This window comes from Gymnogyps californianus, chromosome Z, assembly GCF_018139145.2.
Source record: "Gymnogyps californianus isolate 813 chromosome Z, ASM1813914v2, whole genome shotgun sequence".
NCBI lineage: Eukaryota > Metazoa > Chordata > Aves > Accipitriformes > Cathartidae > Gymnogyps > Gymnogyps californianus.
In genome coordinates, this window is record NC_059500.1 from 72,743,919 (window position 1) to 72,757,094 (window position 13,176).

Consider the following 13,176-nt stretch of genomic DNA (forward strand, 5'->3'; position numbering starts at 1 on the left):
GCTTTCTTATGGCTGCTGGGTCTGCTTTGGTTTTTCTGTAGCTCAGTGTGGCCGTCTGCATTTGTTCAAGTGAGATGGGATGTGACAGAGCGCTTGTCACAGCATGCTCTTGTCAAGTCTGTAAACCTTTATATTTATACATGCACACGCACAAATATATATATATAAATGAAAAAATGACTGGCTTACTCTAAGACACCATTTCCGAGTCTGACACTTCACACACGTGCCAAGGAACTTGGACTAAACTCAGCGAGTTTATCAGTTTTTATGATCACAACAATCAGTTCAGCTGTGTAGGGGAGAAATGGGATTTCACTGCGTAACTCAAAATAGTCTCTGAAGGAAGTGGACATGTCCATCTCTTCATAGCTCTGATACAAAAAGAGTATTAAATGCCCCTTGATACCAGCCACCAGTTGCGTTTTGCAGCCTGTGGTTGAGCTTTGCAAGAGGTAACTTTCCAGCTCTGTTTCAAGTGTAAAATAATTTTCCCCTGGTTTTAAGGATTATTAACATTTTCATGGTTTTTCTCCTACAGAGAAGAACAAGTCTGCCCCACTGCTTAAGGGTGGCGTTTTATACAGGCTGGGATTTTACCGGAGCTGGTGCCAGGGTGAGATCAAAGCAGCAGGAGCAGCTGGGTGGTCCTTCCTTCTGAGCACACCAGTGGGAAATGTTTCCAAGCCGATGTTTCAGTGATGTTTTAGACCTTGCTTGGGGAGATGACGCTGCAGCATCTGAGGGGACTCCCAGCTGTGCTGAGGAGACTTGACACTGCCTTGCAAAGACTGGCAAACACAGAAAGTGTGGATGGGTGTTTTGCTAGTAAAATGTTTTGTTTTGGTAACTAATACTAATAGATGTATGATCAGCTGGTAAAATCTCTTGCATTCTTAAAATCAGTGATAATAGGATTTGTTACATGTTGTCATTCACTGGCACTAGGAGTAGCTGCCCAAGGTTTCTTGGCTGCTGTATGAGAGCCAGGGCTTTCACCAAATCCTACTCCATTCCCTGCAAACCAAAACGGGGAATAGTACGTTTTAGAGTCTCAGTTTTCAATAAATTTGGATCAATCAAAGCTGCATTAGGGGTATTTTTGCTCCATGCACGTTCTCCATCCAAGCTGAAGACTGTGTTCAAACTAAGCGACAACTTGGAGGTTGCAGCTGATTCCCCACATCTGTGCCGAGAGCTACGTATGCTCATCAGCTCTGATCCTGCCCTGCCTGAGACACGGTTGGTGTATTGATTGCTAAAATCTCTGTGAGTACTCTACAGGGACCAAATCTAAAAAAAGGCTTGTCTGCGTTGCACACATTAAACCCCCTGAGAAGTGGGCTTGTGGGTCCTGTCTAGCTTTTGCAGTTTTCTGCAGTCTAGAGGCTGTATAATTACATTTTATTGAATCCATTCCGTTACTCCCTTCTGGCACGGGATGCTCCTGGATTGATAGAAAGTAATTAAAAATCTGAAGGTTCTCACTCGTTTAAGACAACCTTTCCTGTCTTTTGTCCAGTGTTGAGAGCTTGCTGTGCTTCTGTGGGGTTTTTTGGCTTCTTACTTGAACAGGGGAAGGAAAAGGAAGCCAGCTAAATAGGCAGCATGTATTTAGCAGAACTTAACCAAGGAGCCTGAGCCACCTTTAACGGCCCTGTCTTGGGAGGGCAATACAGCAAATGACCACAAATTCTTGGTATATTATTTTCCTATCTTGTAGTACGAGTTTGGTGTTATACCAGTGCTGGTTTTCCAGCATGGGATGCCTGGTCTTTGGTTTGAAACAAACTCTCAGATAATGATGCCACTTACTGCATCACTGGTACCAACTGGATTTACCCTGTCTGGAAATACCGGACATCATCTGGTGTATGTAATCACTTGCTGCCATGCAAAGGTAATTGCTTGCTGACCCAGAGAAGACATTTTTTTTCATGGAAATTTATTGTATGCTTTGAACTGCTGAGAAGTACTCAAGAAGACATAAACCCATGAGTTACTACAGGCTGCACGCCTGGAACATGCAGGCCATCTCAACATATGGAGTAAATCAGCAAAACTCCGCTGACTTCAGTGCAGCTGGATCTATTACTGCTTGCTGTAACCCTGCTCCAGACTGTAGGGATGGTTGTCTGTGAACAGTGGATAGAAAAAAACGCTCTCGTTTCTTCCTTTTTCATAGCTTTACACTTTATGAACAGAATAAATGTGCCACAAGTGGAGGTGAAATAGTAAATTATTTTTGCCCCTATAAAATTACTTTATTTGAACATATGCTAAGTTCCCTCTCGTTCCCCTTAGTTCTTAAATCAAGTAGTTGATTAACGCATGCGCTTGGTTACTGGCACTCAAAAATACATCAGTGATTAGTTCAGAGATAGAGATCGGTGTTTTAAAAACCCCCGACATACATGCACCTGCACAAAAACAAGTCAGGCAGAACTGACTCTGCATAAAAACAGGGTGGGCAGCACCCGTGTAAGCTACAGGACTAGGGGAAGAGGAGCTGCTTTTCTGTTTCCAAGTGCCAGGAGAAGCAATGCTATCAGGCTTATGTGTGATGGATCAGAGTGCAGTGGTATTGCTGCAAGCAAAAGTCATGAATTTTAATCAACTTTACTGGCTGCCTTGAAATTTGAGTTGAAAGATAAATGTGAAAAACAGGCAGCCCATATTGTTTCTGGAACAAAACTGCCCCTTTTCTGTTGATTAAAAGAATTTTTCTTTTAACTTGATAATCAAAAATACTTCCATCTTAGTTCTGGAATTTTTTTAGGCTAACCCTTCAGGTCCTGCCAGCCCTGGGTGCCTCCCTGAGCCAAGTGTCGCCTTGTGGCCACCCAGATGGCTGACCTTGGCTGCAGAGACTTTCCAGCCAGCGGGGCTCGTTGGCTGCCTGCTTTCAGCCTTTTTGAAAAAGACTGTTTTAGGGTTTTATTTAAATATTCTTAATGTTTAAAAAAAAAAAGAGGCTTGCCTGGTGAAAACTGCTGAGTGGACTATCCAGGGAGTTGGAGTCCAGTTTGTATTCACTGGGGAAATTGGGCACAGCCAACATACTTGTCCTTGCCCTCTGTTGCTCCAGGGCTGCTTTTAAGGTTATGTAGTTGACGTATTCATTTGGGCATCAGTCTTCTTAATTAAATATAAGTGATTTAAATGCCGACGTTGTCTGTGGGGGACATCTAAGCTTTGGGAAGAAGTGGACTGAAACTATCAGCTCATGTCCCTGTACAGAAACACACACCTGTCGTGTTGTTTCCAGCCACTGCCAAGCTGGTCCAGATTACTTTGAGTAATTGAGAGTGCTTTCTTCACTCCTCTGTACAGAAGTTTGCTTCAGGGGTTATCGTAGCCGCTTTTCCTGTTTTGCCATTAAGTCAGCTCTGTGCAGGAATAAGTTTGAAGGGTTGTATTTAAGGCCAAACAACTTTTAAGAAAGGGAAGGGGAAAATTAGCCTACAAGCACCAGGGAGAGAGAAAAAAAATGGTGGAAGACTCCTGAGTCGCTCCTCCTCTCTCAACCACAAGTGCTGTGTTATTTTGTCTTAGGATCTTCTATGGTTCAACTCCACACCTAGTTTCTCATCTCCTCTGATAGCTGTAGGTTCAGCAACTGCTCCGTGTTAGTGAAGAGTTCATTGCAGCTGCAGCAGAGGCTTATTTGATGCTCTGGGAAATTCTTGCTGCTTTCACTAGTGAGAAAGGCAATGTATTTTGGGGCCTAAGTTAGTGTGGAAGGGGACATACAAACCTGCTAAGTACAAATTCCAGCTTGTTTGTACTCTCAGTTGGTTACACCCTTGGCTCAGAACCCAAATATTTCAAGAATTTGGGTTGAGATATATCCTCTCCCAAAAGAGGCATGAAGTTAGATTCCCCTTTTGCATCAATGGATGCAGTTTCTGTAAGGTCACTGAGTATTTGCTTGAAGCAGAAATGTTAATTCCTTCAAGGCATGTCCAGAGACTTTGGGAGGGGAGGTGATGCTTTGCTCTGGTATGAGAACCTGGTGGCTGCTCCTTGCACAGCTGAGATGACTTGGCTGTTGCTTTGATTGGAATACGCTTGATGTAAAGGAAACCCACCTTATTTCCGTGTCCCTTTACGGGAGCTGGGATGCCTTATAGTGCCATGCTTTGCCGTACGGAGGTCGTTGGCACTATGCCTGCTTACCCCAGTGGGTGATTTTTTTTTTCCCCTGAGGCCTTCAAAGCATGTACGTATGCCGAAGCAGAAGATTAGTTTCACTAAGGAGGCTCATTTCAGATGCAAATGCTCTACGGGCTGCTGCACAAATGAAGCCTGCCTGATTTTTAATTTTTTTTTTAATTATTTATTTATTTTAATGCCCCACTGAAAACATTCTCTGCTTTGCTTTGCTTGCTCCACCTTCCCGTGTTGCTGTGCAGTGGGTCCGGATGTCAGGGTGGTGGGAACACGTTTGGTGGCATTTACCAGTTGTTGTATTATGCTGCGGTGGGATCAGCCTGGATGGCTGGTAGGGCTGTTACTATCCCCGATATTATTCCTGGTATTATTTCCCTCTAATACTGAAGGAAGAGAGCATTTGCCAATGCCTTGAGACGTCCTAACATATCCACACACAGGTAATCAGCTGCCTGGGAACGTGCATAAACATCATGGGGCACAGCGTGTTGGGGTGCCGGGGCGGTATGCAGCCACCGCAGGGCGAGTAGTTGGTAATCCCTGTGCATCCCTTTCCTTGCAGTTACCTGGCCGAGCAGTGCTGGAATGGCGGCTTCGTCTACCTGATCATGTTGCGCCGCATCAAGCGCAAAGCCCCTCTTCCTCCCTCCAACGGCAACAACAGCAACAGCTGTGACCCCAAAGCCAAGCCCAGCCCCGAACCCAGCGACAGAGCCGCTCAAAATGGGAAAAGGACCAGGAAGTTTGGGGTCATCACCCGAACACCGGGCAGCAAGGACAGCAAAGAAAAGCTGGGCTCGGAGCATGGGAACGGGCACTGCGCCCCAATGGAGGTGGAGGTGGCTCAACCAGAGACCTCCGAAGCAGAAAGCAACGGGGAAGAGCAGCTTCAGGGCACCAGGGGACAGTACCAGTGCCGGCTGTCAGATGGTGGCGTGCCAGACATTGATGACCAGTCTGCCCAGGTACGTTTCCATTGGGTTTTTCTAGAGAAGGAAGCAGCAGGCATGCAAGTGAATTAAGGGAATTTCTCAAGTGATTTCCCTGGTTTCAGTGCTCTGTCCTCGGCCTGAGCCTCTGGGTGACAACCCAAGGTGTCGGGGCACCAAGCCATGGGATGGGGTCCAGAACAGGGGGGCAGGAGGATTAGAGAGTTAAATAATTGTGAGAAACCTCTGTCATGCTCCATCTGTGATGGAGGGGCAGGTCCTTATATCTCTGGCCTGTCATGGTTGGGCTCAGGATTTCTTTTGTTGAGACAACTGATGACCTTACGACACCGGGGCAGGAGGTGTCAGTGGAACATGGTCATTTTGTCCTTTGGGGCTTCATGTTTAGCTCTCTCTGAGCTTGACGGCACCTTAAAGCTCATGTTAACAGTGGAATTGAAGTGTCCCTTTTTGATGCACCAGACCACAGTGCATTTATTTGTGTTACAAAACTTGTTTGGCCAGTGTTTGGGGTCCACATGGAAGTCATTGTGAATTTTGCTCCGAGTTGATGAGGTGGATGATTTGTTAATGTTTGGGACAACAGTGGGATTGGGGCTTTTGTTGCTTCTCTCTTCATCCTAATGGAGATCTTGGGGTTTGTTGCCTGGCTAGAATTGCAGCGTTGCTGGATGGAGAAAAATAACCCTTGATCAGGTTTCAGTATGCATCTGTCACCAGAAGAGCTGTCTGCCAATCTTTCCAAAGACACTGATAGTATAAACAGATGAACGCTGCTTTGTTGGACTTGGGGCTTGTTGCAGCAGCTGGTTTTGGTTTTAAGACTTCAAAGCTGGTAACAGAGTAGTATGAGTGGACATCTCATCACTAAATTCTGTTGAGGAAAGCATGGGTTTAAATGTGTCCTCTGAATTAGTGCTCCCCAATACTACTGCAGGATGGTGGTAACGGTGGTTGTGAACTTAAACTAACCAATTTTAAAAAATGCTGGTCTTAAAGAAGCATAATTGAGAAAACCTGCTCTTCTCATCAGTGAAATGTTGGATTTCATGGTGCAGCAGGAAGGGGGAGGATGTTGGTGTACTGTTCTTGCAAGCCTCGTAATTGCAGTCTTTCTGAAAGAAAAAATCAAAAGTTTAAAAATAAATAAATAAATCCTTCAGTATTTTGAAAGCTCTGGTCCATATAAAAACTTCTTGAATCTGTTCTGAAGATGTCTAATTAAACACATGTTATAAATGAAGATGATCAGAGTTTGTTTTGAGGAAGGAAAAAGCCAAAATATATATATAAGTTTAAAAAAAAAAGAAGCCCTTGATCCAGAGCCATCTCATGCTAGTGTTACCTTGATGTTTTGAGTCATTTTGGTCTGTGAAGTAAATTGTTAAATGCAGAACATATATGTATCAATATGAGCAATAAATACATTTTTAATGCAAAGCACATATAAAGTGGCTTTGTAAAACATAAAAGTGTAGTTGAGTCACTGGAAATTTAAGAGCTATAATCTGTTCAGTTGTGGTGTGTCTGTCATGGAGCCTGTTGGGAGGCACAGTCGTTTAGTAAAATTGCTTCTCTCTTTTAATTTCCCCCCCCTTAATATTTTGCTTAGCAATATGACCTCTGTGTGTGTCAGTATTAATTACATTTTCGTGACATCTGAATGAGGAGAAATGTGAATAGCTGGAGCCTGAATAGCATGCCTTGCTCATCCTTTGCCTTTTAAAGACGATGGGGCCTTACAGAAGCCCATTACTTTAGCATCTGTGGTGTAGCTGCATCAGAGTAATGAGTGGCTTAATTCAGTTTCTTAATAAGTATTGAATAGTGACAGTTAATAAAATTTTCAAAATTATTTGAGTCCTGTTTAAAAAAAAAGGCAAGGAATGAAGACACTTGGGAGCCTTAAATCTCACTTCCAGCTCCATTTTCAAAGCGTGACCTGGCACTCAGGCGTGTGAGATCCAGTCGTGTCAGGAGCCTTTTGAAAACAGCATCCAGGACGTCGTGTCAGAAGTTGCAGCCTCCTTCCAGGCTTCAAAGTGCGAGCCAAACCTCTCGTAGCCGCGGGATGAGTTACCTCCTCCTGAGTGGGGACAGGGTGCATTGGCAGGGCACCCTCTCCGCAGGGAAAGCGGCTCTATCCCCTCTGCCCGCCGTGCACTCGCCGTCTCCTCCACGTGTTGACTGATTGAATATCCAGGGCTGTTAGCCCTGCACCTTTGGGGAGCACTATATTCGCTTCGAGAGGACGAGAGCCAGCCTGTGGCAGGCTGGAGGTCAGCTGCGGGTGGGAGGAAAGGCTTTGAGAAGCCGCTCGGTGACCAGTGCAGCTGCGGGAGGACCTCGCTGGTCCTCCCCACCGCCCTGGTCCTCCCCACTGCTTCTTCCTCCTCCCCTGCCCCAGGACGCAGATTGGAGAATTACAGAAATTGGAATATGGAGTCCAGGAAAATATCTTTTTTCTCCCTGTAGAAAGTTAGTTTGAAGTTGTCATAACCAAAGCGGGAGAAAAGGTTGGGTCGAATCTGTGTGTCTTCAGCTGCTGCTGTACTGAACCCAGCGGCCAGCTCATGGCCGATGCCTTGGGGATGTTGTGCTGGGAGTGCTTTTTAGGCATCCACGTGTCTTCGGTGTTGTTTGCTTTCAGGGTACCTCCTCTCCCACGAGTGTGGGGTTGTTCTCCCGTTTTCTTGCTACGTGCTGCTAATAACAGCAATGCCGAATTGTGAAATGACAGGCAAGACAAATGCTGTTTGTCAAGTGAACCTGCCAGGAGATTCCTGTATTACTGGTTTCTGTGCATGTGTCAGTCGCCTTCTTCAGGCTTGCTTTCATCTCCCAGATCTTGGTCTGTGTCTCCTGTGCACTTGGCATTGCTATCGCTCTGTGTAAACAAATCTGCCAGGCTGTTTGCTGCTGTGTAACCCTCCGTAAATATTGTACCTGTCAATTAGCATGCAGCATTTAATGTTTGCAGGTGGTTAAGTTATGCTGCAGTATTTTTAGGATGAACCTAAATGCCCTTTAAAATGTGGGGATTCAAAGCAGCAAGGCTGCATGTGCCTGGCAGGAACATCTCGAAGGTCTGGAAACCAGACCTGACCTTGGAGAGGACCCAGGCTGGCTGCAGTGGGAGTCATGGGCAGTGATTTAAGACCAGGCAGTCTCTGAGCTGGAGTAATGATCCATCACATCCTGGGAAGACTGGGGAGCTTAAACACAGAAATCAAAGTTTACTTCTTTTATTCAGCGGCCTGAGACAGGGTGGAGTTTTGTAGGCTGGTAATTATAAAGGCACAGATGAAAGAGGAGTATGGGGAGGGGCTGCTGGAGTCAGCTGAAAAATGATAAAGAAAAGGAAACTGTGAGGTTTCCTCACAATATACCGGTTTTGTGGTTTCACTGTGTTTACCGGTAGGACAGAATCCCTCGGTTTTGTTCTCAGTTTCTCTATCACAGTGTTTTTGGAAGAGCTGTGGACTGCTTCCTTAGCTGTTCAGCCCCTAAGGAGTGCCCAGAGGTGGCCAGGTACAGCTGGCACAGGCAGAGATCTGAAGTAGGACTGTGAGGGTTGCAAGGACCAGGGTTATGAGTATGAGGGGTGGGAGTGTAGTTTTCAAAGGGAACTTGAACTGATCCACCTCTGGCTGGCGTGACAAGAGGCTTTCATTGATAAAGCCAGAAGAAGCTTGGTTGGAGATAAAGTATACCAGAGCAGACCAGCCACCTTTGCTTCCTCCGGCCCCAGCAGGACACTCTGAAAAGTCCTTAGAACACCAACCATTAAAAGCAAAAACAAGGCACCTCGAAAATCCTCTTGAATCCCTTTGCTTCTGTATAAGCATCTGGATTAGTAAGGGATTGAAATTCAGATCCAAATTTAGCAGTCACCAATGGAAACTGTGTAAAGGAGATTGGGCAGAGTAAAAGTGCCTTAATAGTGAAGGAAGGCAGGTGAGAGGGGCTAGGGCTCTGCATTTGGACATTTCTCCATTGGGAGAAATATATGGCATGGGAGGAGTGCAGGGTGGGCACCAGGTCTCCCAGGCTGGTCGTAGCACCGTGGCTGTGGTGGGATGCCTTTCCAGGATGGAAATAAGTCAGCGTCTGGTGGCCCCGTCCGGTGTGTCTGGTGTTTTTGTGAAGTCGGTTTACCATCTATTAAAAAAAGGGAGGGGGGGAGGCAAGGGGATATTAATGCCTTGCCTCACAGAGGTTTTTGGGGGAGGTCTGGGTTGTAGTAGTGCTTCAAGATCTTGGCTCCATGTTGTTAACCCCAATTACTCTGCAGTGGGTTGCAGCTGCCAGAGTAGCGTGCCTAGCCAGCTTTGCTGTCTTATAGACCGACTGAGCTGAGCTGACGTAGACCACAACCCTCTCCAGACTTGTGTGTACACAGGTGCATGCAGACGTGCGGGTACGTAGAAGACAAGCCAGGTCTTTGCCAGCCAGCACTTGCTTTTGTATCACTGCAACTGCATGGCACTTGGTTTTGTTTTAGCAGCAACTCTCTTCTTTGTTCCGGCCCATTATTGCTTTCTTATTAAGATGGCTTGTCTCAGGAAAGGATGAATGCTTTTGAATTGCATTTTGCTTTGCAGTTAGGAAAGGCTGAGAGCCTTTCTATAGCAGTATTTACCAATTAGCTTTGGTAAATGCCAGCCTTACCTTGCATTTTGGTTAATGGATAATGTTCCTTATCTTGCCAAGCAGAAGAGGAAGGCTAATGGCACGTTACAGGATTCAAAACATGAGACTTGAAATAATGTACTGGCTTTAAGCATTTTACTATTTTTTTAAACGTTATGGCGAAAAAAAATTCTCATCCTCTTGCTGTACCAAAATGAAAACCTTGCTGTGAGCAAGGTACTCCACTGAAGCTACTGAAGCTAAGTTGCTTTACAGCAACTGTTTTTGGCAACCTAAGCAGTAATTATTGTTTCAGCAAGGCTTTTATGGGACTTTTATATGATGCATGTTTTAGATATAAGTAACTCTAGTTTTTAATGTGGACACCTTTAGTCATGTAAAGGCCTTCCTCAGAATCTGTTTCTGTTCTGAACGTCGTTTTATCTGTTGTGTTTGCTTCCAGCTTTCATTAACACGAATCCTGGGGCTATCTGCTGTCTTGAAGTTTTAATGTGCACTGTGATAAGCACATCTTCCCTCTCTCTCGCCTGTTTTGGGTTGTAAACTCTCTTAGGGACAAGGGCTGTCTTTTAATTGTAGCTGAACAGCAGTGACAAAACTTGGCCTTGCTTTTGCTTGGGGTTTTAGGAAGTGCTTTGATGTAACTAGTAGTGAAATTGCAGTTAATTTTTTTTGCTGCCAGTTACATTCCACCTTGCCATAAAACAACCGTCGTCACAACTTTCTGGGGTTAAGTCTCACTCGCTGCCAAATTTTTTCAACTGACTTAAGTTTTTGCCTTTCTTTGCTGTGATTTAAGCGATAGCTACAGCTGTGGTAGCTGTAGATTTTAATTTTGAATAGCAATCTGTCCTTTTATTCTGTTTTTGGATTGAATTTTCCAAGGGTGCGGTGGAGGGTTGGGCGTAGAGGTCGTCTGGTAATGGATAAGTTGTAATGAGTCAGTTTTAATGTGTCATCTTGAAATGGGGTCCTCGATCTTGGAAAAGAGCTACCCCCAAAGGCAACGCAGATACGCACGAGGTTGTGTTATTACAGGTCTCAGCCATGCTCAACTATCACAAACCGTAGGTGAGAGGACCAGTATGAAAGCATTTCCCACCTACACAGAAAGTGTTTTTTTCATTTTGCGTATGGTATTAAAGATACAGCAAACCCACAACTGGAATGCAAAGGACTGGCTTTAGCTGAAATGTAAGTTCACACCATTTTATGTTTTAATCATTAAGTACGAATGTGTGAAACCAAGTGGACGTGCCTAAAAATAGAGTATGCCGTTTGCTTAGATGCTGTAATGTTTCAGGTGTTAGTCGGGATTATAAAGCTACATACACTTAATTTTTGAGGCAGGGTGCTGAAACCACTGAGCAAACCCAAAGGATTCCTGATGCGGACAGATATAATACCAGTCCCCTCGAGAGACTCCTCTTTAGCTGACATGGGAGTGTGGTGACTTACGCTAGATGGGCTTTAATCCACTGCAGGCAGCAAGGGTGTTTGCTGAGAAACTTCAAACTAACCAACCAACCATTCCACAGCAAGAGAATGAGACTGGGGAAGATACTTGAGGGAATGCAAACACCTTGTAACCCTTAAAAGCCTGAGCTCCCCAGGGGCAATTGCTGGGCCAAAACGCCCCAGGGTCAGGGATACCTGAGAAATCCTTTGGCTGATCTTGCAATAAAGCTTCAGTTGACAGCAAGAGGGAAGCAGCTTGCAGAGGTGCAATCCAGATGGTGATGGCTCAGGATGACAAATGACTCCAGCAGATTTTTGTAAAGGGCGATGATGTAGTTCAGGTGCTTGCAATGGCTGATAAAATGTTTAAAGCCCTTGCCAAGGAAATGATGTCAACAAGCAGTCTGTCTCAGGAGACAAATCCCTGGGGGACAGTCTGCTTTAAGTCACAGAATTTTCATGTTTTGTGTATTTTAATTTGTGTTTTAATTATGTGTTTGTGTTTGGGGGAGGGTATGTTTTTGCTTTTGACTGTTCCCCAGGCTTTATCCCCTAGGACGCTTCTCTTTCCATGGGGAAAGTACTCGCATCTCAGTGAAAGGATGCCAGGTGTCTGGCAGCCGTTTGTCCAAACAAGGGGACTTGTTAGATCAGCAGTGGATACTTGAATGCAATCGCAGTTGTGTCTGTGCTGCTGGCTCCTACTTATTTTGAGGACATGGAAAGTTCACATGGTGAACACTGTGTAATTCATATTAAGGGCTACTTGGGTTTTGGGGTTTTTTCCCCTCTTTCAAGTGGTGTAGGAGACACCCACTGCGTGGCTTGCATCATCCGGAGGTAGAAGCCAAAGGCTTCAGTGGCTCAGTGCTGAGAAGCTTTCATAGGCAGTAGGGATGGACAAAGAACTCCTGTCTTGGAATAATTTATTGATAAAGGAGTTTAGATTTTTTCCCCTGCTTTTGATTTGTCTTGGAGTTGTTTAGCTTGCTTGTACAACAATGAAAACAAACCCAAGGTAGCAGATGAAAGCAGGAGTCCTGCCGTCCAATCAGCCTTAAAAATAACCTGGTTAACGTCAGATGAAAAATATACTCATTATCCACTAATGAAATAATTGCTTTGTTAAGAATCTGCAAAAATCAGATTTTGGCATGATTTTCTGGTACTGAGTCATTCACACTAATATCTGTGATGTGAAGAGGGATGGCTTTTGACTGTATCTTGAGATTGACACGTTTGAGCTACTCACCTGGTATGTGATCATGCAAGTTAATTCCCCAGCTACCGATCCATCTCTCCCACCTGGCCGCTGGGGTTTGGGGATAGTGGGAGGAGGCATGATTTGACTCAAGGTGGGGCAGGCAGGTGGGAGCAGTGCTTTTAAGTTATCCCACATCAGTGAAGGATGCTGGGGAGTGGTGTGCTAGTATGGCTATCCCAGTATACTCCCTGTCAAGGAGGATGCTGCACTGGTCGTTGCTTGAAGGCAATTGCTTATATGCTGGTCTGAATGTGGTGCATTTCTGTTTGGGAGATTTTGTGCTGGTTTTGTGCTGGTTTTCAGCTGCATGTGATCAGTACATTGGCTGCCAGCTCCTATGAAGCCTATTGAAGTCATTTTTTTAAGGCATGAAACTTAGAACTTTCTCTTAAGTGTCACATTTCCAAAGCAGCTTCATGGCCGGTGAGGAAGAGCTCACTGTTTGCTTCTGCTGCTCCTACGGGGAAAACCTGTGAATTTTGTAAGTGGGAACCAGTCCCTGCAGACAGGCAGTAAAAATCCACGTTGAAATGCAGAGGGAAGGAGACATCCTGCGGGCTGCGTTAGGGCCCGTGGCAGTCAGCGTGTGCGTACAGACCTTGCGTGGTTATTGGTATTCTCATCAGGGCTTATGTCTGTTTTTATTTAAAAATTGTTACATATTTACACCAGGTTCAG

At 45.1% G+C, this 13,176-nt stretch overlaps 1 protein-coding gene across 1 annotated transcript in view; it reads left to right on the top strand.

Annotated features, from left to right (window-relative positions):
• Positions 1–13,176, top strand: part of PDZD2 (PDZ domain containing 2) — a 137,889-nt gene that overhangs the window by 67,496 nt on the left and 57,217 nt on the right. The window contains exon 2 of the mRNA XM_050913369.1: positions 4,736–5,138. Within this exon, the coding sequence (XP_050769326.1) occupies positions 4,736–5,138 (403 nt within the window). The remainder of the gene's footprint in view (positions 1–4,735; positions 5,139–13,176) is intronic.